Source organism: Somniosus microcephalus, unplaced genomic scaffold (assembly GCF_052327205.1).
Source record: "Somniosus microcephalus isolate GS21.2 unplaced genomic scaffold, FLI_Smic_1.0 unresolved_chr1, whole genome shotgun sequence".
Lineage (NCBI taxonomy): Eukaryota > Metazoa > Chordata > Chondrichthyes > Squaliformes > Somniosidae > Somniosus > Somniosus microcephalus.
In genome coordinates this window covers 8,894,499-8,907,301 of record NW_028225179.1, presented here as the reverse complement: position 1 = coordinate 8,907,301, position 12,803 = coordinate 8,894,499, and the positions used below count along the sequence as shown (strand labels likewise).

At 44.7% G+C, this 12,803-nt stretch overlaps 1 protein-coding gene across 1 annotated transcript in view; it reads left to right on the top strand.

The window, feature by feature from the left end:
* The window catches only part of LOC147093394 (uncharacterized), a 179,257-nt gene that overhangs the window by 67,515 nt on the left and 98,939 nt on the right, over positions 1-12,803 (top strand). Inside the window, 1 exon segment of the mRNA XM_085974203.1 lies at positions 11,677-11,753. Within this exon segment, the coding sequence (XP_085830329.1) occupies positions 11,677-11,753 (77 nt within the window).

Sequence of the window (12,803 nt, the reverse complement as noted above, 5' to 3'; positions counted from 1 at the left end):
GGATTAGTCACCTATTGTTGCAGACGGCAACTGTTGATGATTCTGCCATTCCCATTTACATCTCCTCCACAACCATCTTTTGTTTCTTTACCTGTCCCATTACCATCGCCTTTCGCCTTACACCATCGTCCCTTTTTGTCATTTAATCTCTCCTGCTGTCCACCCTATCACAGACCCTCCCTTTTGTTCTTTCCTCCCCTTTCCCTGTCCCTGCCCCTGCTTAAAATATTTTACATAGAAACATAGAAGATCGGAGCAGGAGTAGGACATTCGGCCCCTCGAGCTCACTCCGCCATTTAATGAGATGATGGCTGATCATCCAAACTCAGTACGGTAAGAACCGGGTTTTCTCTGGTCCTCTTCTTGAGTTCCGTAGTACGAAGAATTCCAGGCTCGAGGGTTCGGAGAGTTAAAACAACATCATTTTATTCATTACTGTTCGGAGTGGTCATACAGCATATCGACAGTACATTCGTGTCCCGAGGGTCACACCGGGTTAGACACGTGGTGCCAGCATTTACGTCCCCGGGAGATGTCTGACCCTCTTGATGTTCCACACGCCTTCTGGCTAAGAGAGAGAGAGTACCGGTGGGGAAGTCCCTATTATACCTTGGGACAAGGGTCACTACATCACTTCCCTGGCAACAAGTGTTTCCTTACACCACTTCCCTGGCAACAAGCGTTCTCCAATAAGGGATCACTCAAGCCCTTTCGGTTTGACCATGATCTGGTCTTCAGTCTGGCAAGCAAGTCCTGACTTGCCTCACTGCTGTGGGCACCGAACAATGGCTAGTCAATCATTCTCTAGTCAGCAGTTAGGCCCTTTCAGTGGCCCTGATCTGGTCGTTAGCACTTCGTTAACGCTTGGCCTCAGGCTGGGGCAGATTCTCTCTGTTCTGCTAGCTTTTGCACTTTGCAAAGCTGGGGCTGCTTTTTAGTCTAATCCAGACTTTTCTTGTGTGAAGCCATTTTGTGAGCCAATTCATTGCCCATTTTATTCCCATTTCCACATCCAAACCATTTTTGTAAGCCAATTCATTGTCCATTTTATTCACGTTTCCACAGTACCCTGTCCCTGCTTTCTCCCCACACCCCTGGATCTCTTTAGCCTTAAGAAATATATCCAACTCTTTCTTGAATATATTTAATGAATTGGCCTCAACTGCCTTCTGTGGTAGAGAATGCCACAGGTTCACCACTCTCTGGGTGAAGAAATTCCTCCTCATCTCTGTCCTAAATGGCTTACCCCTTATCCTTAGACTGTGACCCCTGGTTCTGGACTCCCCGACCATCGGGAACATCCTTCCTGCATCTAGTCTGTCTAGTCCTGTTAGAATTTTATAAGTTTCAATGAGATCCCCTCATTCTTCTAAACTCCAGCGAGTATAAGCCCAATCGACCCAATCGAAGTGTGTGGTGATGCATTTTGGCAGAAGGAACAGGGAGAGGCAAGATACACTTAATGGCACAGTTTTAAACAGTGTGCAGGGACAGAGGGACCTGGGAGTTAATGTGCACAGGTCTAGGGTTGCAAAGGGGTGGAAAGTTTCCGGTAAATTTCCGGAAATTTTCCACGGGAAGTTTAGCTTGGGAATTTTGCCCAAAAAAGCACATGCTAGCATAATATTGTTTTTTTTGTATTTCTTTTTTTTCCACAGGTCTTCTCTTAACATTACTAACAGAAATGGAATCTTAATTATTAAGGAATTTCTTAATCAATATATGTTTATCTTCTTACTTGGCTTGTTTTAATAATTACAAGTTTTGTGTGTGACTGTGAACAAATGTGTCCTGATTGGTTGGATGAGCTCCCTCTATTTGTAATATTTGCATATCGAATTGTGATTGGCCTGCAGGCATCTGTAAGACTGCTATAGTTTTTTTAAGATCCAGGTTAGGGGTCCTGAGGGAAGTCATTTTGTTTTCTGCTGATGTTGTGATGATGCAGTAAGTAAATCAGACTTTATACCAAATAAACCAGTTACTTGTTGAACTCTGTTGCCCTTCAATTTAAAATATACAAAATAATACACTATTGGTGATGTAGCGTCGTGTGTGTACAGGTCATGCTTCCATCACATGGAGCATCAGCAAAAATGTACTCACCCTGTTGCAATCGTGCTGATCGACCGCAGTTCGACACAGAGATGAATGCCCTTTATTTCTCTGCATAGAACAATGCCACGTTTACCGTCGGATGTGTGGAAGCATTTTACCCCAGGCATTAAAGATGGAAAGACTGTGTACATGTGCAAACACTGTAGAAAGCCATATGTAAAGAATGCCACAAAGATGCAGCAGCATTTATCCAAATGCAACAACTTCACTCAAAGCTCACAGCAGTCAGCCCAGAGTTCCTCTGCTTCCATTCAAGAAGATGATGGTTCTCATTCAGCATCAGGCTCCTTATCATCAGCAACTCCTGGCCCACTTGGAAGGTTCTTTGATACAATGGATAACCATAGCCAGATGAATGCAGATGAGTGCCTTGCTCGAGCTGTATATGCAACAGGCTCACCCCTCATGCTCACAGCCAATGTGTACTGGAAGAGATTTTTCAATGTTATTCGCCCTGCATACTGTCATCCCACCAGACATGCTTTGTCTACTTATTTGCTGGAGGCTGAGTATAACAGAGTCCAAGGAAAGCTCAAAGAAACGATAGCGATGGCAGACTGTGTTGCAGTTATCTCAGATGGGTGGTCAAATGTATGAGGGGAGGGCATCATAAACTACATCGTCTCCACTCCTCTCCCAGTGTTCTTCAAGAGCACAGACACGAAGGACAACAGACACACAGGCACATACATTGCTGATGAGCTGAAAGCGGTCATCAACGATCTTGGATCACAAAAGATCTTTGCAGTAGTTACTGACAATGCTGCGAATATGAAGGCTGCTTGGGCTCAAGTGGAGGAGGCCTACCCTCATATTACGTCTATTGGGTGCGCAGCTCATGGGCTTAACCTGCTCCTCAAGGACATCATGGGTTTGAGAACCATGGAAGCACTTTACAAGAGAGCCAAGCAAGTTGTTAAGTATGTCAGGGGAAAACAGGTAGTTGCAGCAACCTACAACTCCAAGCAAATGACAAAGAACAAGAACACCACACTGAAGCTGGCCAACGACACCAAATGGGGTGGTGTTGTCATAATGTACAACAGCCTTCTGGAGGGTAAGGAGTCGCTGCAAGAAATGGCAATATCCCAGTCTGGGGATATGGAAACCACCATCAAGAAAATACTGCTGGATGATGTGTTTTGGGAGAGAGTGGTTAGCAGCCTTAAACTACTCTCACCAGTAGCATCTGCAATTGCTCAGATTGAAGGAGATGACGCTGTCTTGTCAGATGTTCTCAGGCTTTTTACTGATTTAAAAGAACAAATCAGCATTGCCCTACCCACATCCCTGCTGCTCAAAGCAGAGGAGAAGGCAATTGTTCAATTCATACAGACGCATCAAGAATTTTGTGTCAAGCCGATTCATGCTGCAGCATACATGCTGGACCCAAAGCATGTTGGGAGACCAATACTTTCTGGAGAACAGATCAACAGCGCTTACAGTGTGATTTCTACCCTCTCACACCATCTCAATCTGGATGTGGGCAAAGTTCTGGGAAGTCTGGCAAAGTTCTCTACCAAGCAAGGTCTTTGGAATGGGGATGGGATATGGGAATCATGCAAGCATATCAGTGCACATACCTGGTGGAAGGGACTTTGTGCATCTGAGGCCCTGTCACCTATTGCATCGGTGATACTCCAAATCCCACCTTCATCAGCGGCCTCTGAACGAAACTGGTCACTTTTTGGGAATATGCATACAAAGGTGCGCAACAGGCTGACTAACAAGAGTGGAGAAACTGGTGGCTATCCGGGCGAACCTACAACTTATTGAGCCAGATACAGAAGTGTCCACCACACAGCTAGACACTGACACAGAGGAGGAAATGGACACATCAGAGCCAGAGTCAGAGAATCAGGAGGAGCAATGAGGAGTAGAAGATTCAGAAGACTCATGAGCAGAAGACTCAAAGGGACAAAATAAGGACAAATTACAGGCTAAATAAGCTGACGCTCTTTTTATTTTATTTTAGATGGGTCTTTTTTGTGGCGGTTCAATAAAGTTCAAAATTATAACCTAAATAAAGTTTTGAAAGCCTGTATTTATTTGTATGGAACAGTATGTCTATTTTGACGACAAAGATAATATAAGGGTCAGAGGCAAAAACCATCAGTGTGCAAAAAAACACAAAATTCCCAAAAATTCCCGTGGAAAGTTTCCTCTTTTAAAAATTCCCAGAATTTTGCAACCCTACATAGGTCACATACGAATTAGGAGCAGGAGTCGGCCACTCGGCCCCTCGAGCCTGCTCCACCATTCAATAAGATCATGGCTGATCTGATTACTCCACATTCCCGCCTACCCCCGATAACTTTTCAACCGCTTGCTTACCAAGAATCTATCTACCTCTGCCTTAGAAATATTCAAAGACTCTGCTTCCACCGCCCTCTGAGGAAGAGAGTTCCAAAAAACTCACGACCCTCTGAGAAAATTTTTAAACCGTGACCCCTAGGTCTAGATTCTCCCACAAGAGGAAACATCCTCTCCACATCCACCCTGTCCAGACCCCTCAGGATCTTCTGTTTCAATCAAGTCACCTCTTACTCTTCTAAACTCCAGCGGATACAAGCCTAGCCTGTCCAACCTTTCCTCATAAGACAACCCGCCCATTCCAGGTATTAGTCTAGTAAACCTTCTCTGAACTGCTTCCAACGCATTTACATCCTTCCTTAAACAAGGAGACCAATACTGTACACAGTACTCCAGATGTGGTCTCCCCAATGCCCTGTATAACTGAAGCATAACCTCCCTACTTTTGTATTCAATTCCCCTCGCAATAAACAATAACATTCTATTAGCTTATATTAGATTAAATGTTGCCTGAGTGTTTCCATCATTTTCTGTTATTACAAGTTTATCATTGCCTCTTTGCTCTGTGCACTATGCCCTATTTATAAATCCAAGATTTACAATACAAGCTTCTTTGAAATGCAAAATTGTTTCCTACAGACAGCCTTGGTCACTCTGCAAAAAAACTGTTTAACAATTCATCATAACTCCCCTTGCATTTGTAGATGCGTAGAGTGCAAAGGCAAGGAAGTTATATTGAAACTGTGTAAAAGACTGGAGTCAGCTGTGGCTCAGTGGATAGCAGAGTCAGAAGGTTGTGGGTTCAAGTCCCCTCCAGGGACGTGGGTTTAAATCCCGCTCCAGGGACTTTAGCACATAAAGCGAGGCTGACACTCCAGTGCGGTGCTGAGGGAGTGCCGCACTGTCGGAGGGGCAGTACTGAGGGAGCGCCACACTGTCGGAGGGGCAGTACTGAGCCAGCGCCGCACTGTCGGAGGGGCAGTACTGAGGGAGCGCCGCAATGTTGGAGGGACAGTGTTGCGGGAGTGCTGCACTGTCAGAGGGACAGTACCGAGGGAGCACCGCAATGTCGGGGGGGCAGTACCGAGGGAGCACCGCACTGTTGGAGGGGCAGTGCTGAGGGAGTGCTGCACTGTCGGGGGAAGCAATGCTGCGGGAGCGCCGTATTGTTGGAGGGGCAGTAATGAAGGAGCGCTGCACTGTCGGAGGCGCCGTCTTACAGATGAGACGTTAAACCGAGGCCCCCGTCTGCCCCCTCAGGTGGACGTAAAAGATCCCGTGGTGCTATTTTGAAGAAGTTATCCCCGGTGTTTTGAGCCCAATATTTATCCCTGAATCAACATGACGAAAAAACAGATTATCTGGTCATTATCACATTGCTGTTTGTGGGAGCTTGCTGTGTGCAATTTGGCTGCCGCGTTTCCCACATTACAACAGTGATTACACTTCAAAAGTACTTCATTGGCTGTAAAGCGCTTTGGGACGTCCGGTGGTTGTGAAAGGCGGTTAAGAAGGCAAATGGTATGCTGGCCTTCATTACAAGAGGATTTGAGTACAGGAGTAAAGAAGTCTTACTCCAATTATATCTTCTTCTTCCTTCTTAGGCAGTCCCTCGGAACCGAGGATGATTTGCTTCCACATTAAAAATGAGTTCGCAGGTGACTGATGAGTCCAATGCGGGACCTACAGTCTCTGTCACAGGTGGGGCAGATGGTGGTTGAAGGGGCGGGTGGGTGGGGTGCTTGGGTTGACGTGCGCTCCTTGCGCTGCCTGCGCTTGGCTTCCGCTTGCTCCTGGAGACTCGAGGTGTTCGGCGCCTTCTCGGATGCTTCTCCTCCACTTTGTGCGGTCTTGGGCCAGGATTCCCAGGTGGGGATGTTACACTTTTTCAAGGCGGCTTTGAGGGTGTCCTTGAAACATTTCCTCTGCCCACCTGGGGCTCTCTTGCCGTGCCGGAGCTCCGAGTAGAGCGCTTGTTTCGGGAGTCTCGTATCGGGTATGCGGACAATGTGACCCGTCCATCAGAGCTGATCGAGCGTTGTCAAAGCTTCGATACTGGGGATGTTGGCCTGAGCGAGAACACTGACGTTGGTGCGTCTATCCTGCCAATGAATTTGCAGGATCTTGCGGAGGCAGCGTTGGTGGTACCTCTCCAGTGCACCTCAAAGCACTGGAGAAGTACCACCAACGCTGGCTCCAATTATATAGGGCCTTGGTGCGACCACACCTGGAGTACTGTGTACAATTCTGGTCTCCTTACCTAAGGAAGGATATACTTGCCATAGAGGGAGTGCAACGAAGGTTCACGAGATTGATTCCTGGGATGGCGGGACTGTTGTATGAGAAGAGATTGAGTAAACTAGAAATAACGACAGAAAATGCTGGAAACACTCAGGAGGCCAGGCAGCATCTGTGGAGAGAGAAACAGAGTTAACGTTTCAGGTCTGGGACCCTTCATCAGAACTGGAAAAAGCTGGCAATGTAACAGATATTAAGCAGGTGCAGAGACACGGGGGGAGGGGGGGCATTTGAGGGGAGGAAGGAATAGAAAGAACATCCTGTACTTTTGTAAGAGGCAGGAAAGATAACATGTTGCAAATGGGATTGGCAAAAATTATACTGCATGAAAAATGGGGGCAGGGATTATTATCTGAAATTGTTGAACTCAATGTTGAGTCCGGCAGGCTGCAAAGTTACATCTCCAGCTTTTTCCAGTTCTGATGAAGGGTCCCAGACCTGAAACGTTAACTCTGTTTCTCTCTCCATGGATGCTGCCTGGCCTGCTGAGTGTTTCCAGCATTTTCTGTTGTTATTTCAGATTTCCAGCATAGGCAGTATTTTGCTATTATATTCGAGTAAACTAGGCCTGTACTCTCTTGAATTCAGAAGAATGAGGGGATCTCATTGAAGCATACACAATTATTACAGGGCTTGATAGGGTGGATGCTCAAAGAATGTTTCCCCTGGCTGGGGAGTCTAGAACCAGGGGCCACAGCCTCAGGATAAAGGGTAGGCCATTCAGGACTGAGATGAGGAGAAATTTCTTCACACAGAGGGTGGTGAATCTTTGGAATTCTCTACCCCAGAGGGCTGTGGAGGCTCAGTCATTGGGTATATTCAAAACAGAAGTCGATAGATTTCTGACTAGTAAGGGCATCAAGGGATATGGCGATATGGCCGGTGAATGGAGTTGAGGCAGAAGATCGGCCATGATCTCATTGAATGGCGGAGCAGGCTCAAATGGCCGACTCCTGCTCCTATTTCTTATGTTCTTATAAATGCAAGTCTATCTTTCTTTCTTATTGTGTCCAATTCTGGGCACCGCACTTTAGGAAGGATGTGAAGGCCTTAGAGAGGCTGCAGAAAAGATTTACCAGAATGGTACCAGGAATGAGGGACTTTAGTTATGTGGAGAGACTGGAATTGTTCTCCTTAGAGCAGAGAAGGTTAAGGGGAGATTGACCACAATGGTACCAGGGATGAAGGACTTCAGTTATGTGGAGAGACTGGAGAAGCTGGGGTTGTTCTCCTTAGAGCAGAGAAGGTTGAGAGGAGATTTGATGGAGGTGTTCAAAATCGTGAGGTGCTCTGGACAGAGTAGATAGAGAGAAACTGTTCCCATTGGCGGAAGGCTCGAGAACCAGAGGACACAGATTTAAGGTGATTGGCAGAAGGTCCAAAGGTTCCTCACAGCTTACTGTCCCACCTAGCTTTGTATCATCAGCAAACTTGGATACATTACACTCGGTCCCTTCATCTAGGTCATTAATATAGATTGTAAATAGCTGAGGCCCCAACACTGATCCACGCGGCACCCCCACTAGATACAGCCTGCCAACCTGAGAAAGATCTGTTTATCCCTGCTCTCTGTTTTCAGTCCGTTAACTAATCCTCTATCCATGCTACTATATTACCCCCAACCCCAGGAGCCCTAATCTTGTGTAATAAACTTTTATGTGGCACCTTATTGAAAGCCTTTTGGAAATCCAAATATACTACATCCACTGGTTCCCCTCTATCTACCCTGCTAGTTACATTCTCAAAAAACTCTAATAAATTTGTCAAACACAATTTCCTTTCCATAAAACCATGTTGACTCTGCCTAATCATGTTATGATTTTCTAAGTGACTTGATACCACTTCCTTAACAATGGTTTCCAGCATTTTCCCGATGACTGATGTAGCTTTCAAAGGCTCTAATAATAATGTGTCCGTGACTACACAAACCACTCTGGGTACAGGTATATTGTGTATCAGTAAAACAGTCCGTGACTACACAAACCACTCTGGGTCCAGGTATATTGTGTATCAGTAAAACAGTCCGTGACTACACAAACCACTCTGGGTACAGGTATATTGTGTATCAGTAAAACAGTCCGTGACTACACAAACCACTCTGGGTACAGGTATATTGTGTATCAGTAAAACAGTCCGTGACTACACAAACCACTCTGGGTCCAGGTATATTGTGTATCAGTAAAACAGTCCGTGACTACACAAACCACTCTGGGTCCAGGTATATTGTGTATCAGTAAAACAGTCCGTGACTACACAAACCACTCTGGGTACAGGTATATTGTGTATCAGTAAAACAGTCCGTGACTACACAAACCACTCTGGGTCCAGGTATATTGTGTATCAGTAAAACAGTCCGTGACTACACAAACCACTCTGGGTCCAGGTATATTGTGTATCAGTAAAACAGTCCGTGACTACACAAACCACTCTGGGTCCAGGTATATTGTGTATCAGTAAAACAGTCCGTGACTACACAAACCACTCTGGGTACAGGTATATTGTGTATCAGTAAAACAGTCCGTGACTACACAAACCACTCTGGGTCCAGATATATTGTGTATCAGTAAAACAGTCCGTGACTACACAAACCACTCTGGGTCCAGGTATGTTGTGTATCAGTAAAACAGTCCGTGACTACACAAACCACTCTGGGTACAGGTATATTGTGTATCAGTAAAACAGTCCGTGACTACACAAACCACTCTGGGTACAGGTATATTGTGTACCAGTAAAACAGTCCGTGACTACACAAACCACTCTGGGTCCAGGTATATTGTGTATCAGTAAAACAGTCCGTGACTACACAAACCACTCTGGGTACAGGTATATTGTGTATCAGTAAAACAGTCCGTGACTACACAAACCACTCTGGGTACAGGTATATTGTGTACCAGTAAAACAGTCCGTGACTACACAAACCACTCTGGGTCCAGGTATGTTGTGTATCAGTAAAACAGTCCGTGACTACACAAACCACTCTGGGTCCAGGTATGTTGTGTATCAGTAAAACAGTCCGTGACTACACAAACCACTCTGGGTCCAGGTATATTGTGTATCAGTAAAACAGTCCGTGACTACACAAACCACTCTGGGTACAGGTATATTGTGTATCAGTAAAACAGTCTGTGACTACACAAACCACTCTGGGTACAGTTGTATTGTGTGTCAGTAAAACAGTCCGTGACTACACAAACCACTCTGGGTCCAGGTATATTGTGTATCAGTAAAACAGTCTGTGACTACACAAACCACTCTGGGTCCAGGTATATTGTGTATCAGTAAAACAGTCCGTGACTACACAAACCACTCTGGGTACAGGTATATTGTGTATCAGTAAAACAGTCCGTGACTACACAAACCACTCTGGGTACAGGTATATTGTGTATCAGTAAAACAGTCCGTGACTACACAAACCACTCTGGGTACAGGTATATTGTGTATCAGTAAAACAGTCCGTGACTACACAAACCACTCTGGGTACAGGAATATCGTGTATCAGTAAAACAGTCCGTGACTACACAAACCGCTCTGGGTACAGGAATATTGTGTATCAGTAAAACAGGTTTATTGAGCATTAAACATCTGGTACAAAGAAGTAGTACTTAACAAGAAGATAGTCACAGTCTGTTCGTTCAAACCCCGGCGTTCCTTCCGAGTGTCCGCAGCGCAAGTCTCCTGATGTACCTTGCTGTGTTCCGTTGACCCATGCGCACTTCCTTGGGATCTTGCTGTGTTCTGTTGACCGAAGCTCCTATCAATCTCTGGTTACACGGTGCGCGCTTTCGATGTTCAAAACCTGTATCTTTCTACCCTTTTCCCTCTCGTTTTGCCTACGTGGCAGTAATTAACCCTCTAACACCTGGTAAAAAGTCTTGTTCCCCTCTTTACCCATCTTATGACCTTGTTTGATCCTTCTGACTTTTTCTCCATGCATAACAAAGTACCCTTATCTCAGATCTTCACTTTTCACAGGACACTTCCTAGAATGTTGACAAAACAGTCGGTCCATCCAATAGCTGGACCAATGAAGGACGTCTCCAACTCTTATCTACCTCTCTAGTTTTTATCTCTTTAAGCAGAATATTGCTGAATTCCTCGTCTCCATAAAGTTAACACAACATTCCATTACTTCAGTAATTTTAAACAGAGATTTTTAGTCAGGTTGGCATAATCCCATCCTGCTTTGCTCTCAGCCATTCTCCATTTTATACAGGCTTTTAGGCTATTAACATACAATTTCACATATTATATATAGTTATATTAGAATGGTTATCGAATCTTAATAATGTTTACTAAATCCTACAGGTGCACCCTATCCTACACTGATGTCAAGCTAACTGGCCTGTAGTTCCCTGTTTTTCCTCTCCCTCCTTTCTTGAATAGCGGTGTTACATTTGCGACCTTCCAATCCGCTGGGACCATTCTACAATCTAGGGAATTTTGGAAGATCAAAACCAATGCATCCACTATCTCTTCAGCCACCTCTTTTACAACCCTAGGATGTAGGCCGTCAGGTCCAGGGGATTTGTCGGCTTTTAGTCCCATTAGTTTTCCGAGTACCTTTTCTCTACTTATATTAATGACGTTAAGTTCCTCACCCTCATTACACCCTTGGTTCCCCACCATTTTTGGTATGCTTTTTGTGTCTTCTACTATGAAGACATTTTTTTAATGTTTCTGCTATTTTCTTATTCCCCATAATAATTTCTGCTGCCTCAGCCTCTAACATAGAAACATAGAAGATAGGAGCAGGAGTAGGCCATTCGGCCCCTCGAGCCTGCTCCGCCATTCAATGAGATCATGGCTGATCATCCAAACTCAGTACCCTGTCCCTATAGAAACATAGGCTAAACCTATTACAACACAGTCCAAGCAGAATCTATTACCTGTGAACCAACAGCTTCAAATATCTGATCAATCATTCCAGTAAAATATTTGAATTCACAGCGGGAGATAAGCTGTTTTACCTCTACGATGGGTTCATATTCCGGAATATGCAGAGCCAGTATACGCACGCCTGCCTTGTACTGAAGGGTCTGCAATGTTAAAAACAATGTTTGGCAGGTTTTCTCAATTACAAAAATGAATCTGACCAGCACAAGTCAAATGAGGAATATCCGGGGGCAGTAGATGACACACGGTCCAACCACCCAGTCCCCAGGTTTGACACATACCGTACACTACTCTGCCCATCTTACCTTCAGCTGCCTGTTCGGCCATTCATTACACACCACATTCAGTGTTCTCGCAGCTCTGTACATGTGTACGTATGTTGGAAAGTACAGGGGCTGCACTGTGGTACAAAGCAGTAACATAGTGAGGGATTGAGATGACAACACAAAAAAACAGGTTTTAGCTGTTTATTAATATCTTCTCAACCCTGAGATAAGACAGATCCTGACTACACACTCCAGCCTGTTGGTCTTACTATTACATGCAGGACTTACATGGGCAGCTTTATTCCTTTTCATCAGCATCGTGACATACAACTCAAAGTACAGTGAGATAAGGTAGCAGCTGGTGTGAATGGGGGGCTAGAGGGAGGACAATGATGAGGAGGAGATAGGTTCTTGTGACCAATTCCCCACATGGTCAGCTCTCAATCATAGAGGCCAGCTGCTTCCCTGCATTTATATAGTGCCTTTCACGACCAGCGGACTTCTCAAAGCACTTTACAGCCAATTAAGTACTTTTTTTGAAGTGGAGTCACTGTTACAATGTAGGAAAGGGACCAACGTTTACTTTTGCTACTCTTTTCCTTTTTACATACTTGTAGAAACTCTTACAATCTGCTTTTATATTTCTTACTAGTTTTCTCTCATTCTATTTTTTCCCTTTTTATCAATTTTTTTGTCAACCTTTACTGGTTTCTGAAACTCTCCCAATCCTCAGGCTTACTATTATTCTTTGCAACATTATAAGCTTCTTCTTTCAATCTAATGCTATCCTTAACTTCTTTAGTTAGCCACGGTTGGATCACTTTTCCTGTGGAGTTTTTGTTTCTCAATGGAATGTATTTTTGTTGAGAATTATGAAATATTTCTTTAAATGCTAGCCACTGCTTATCTACTGCC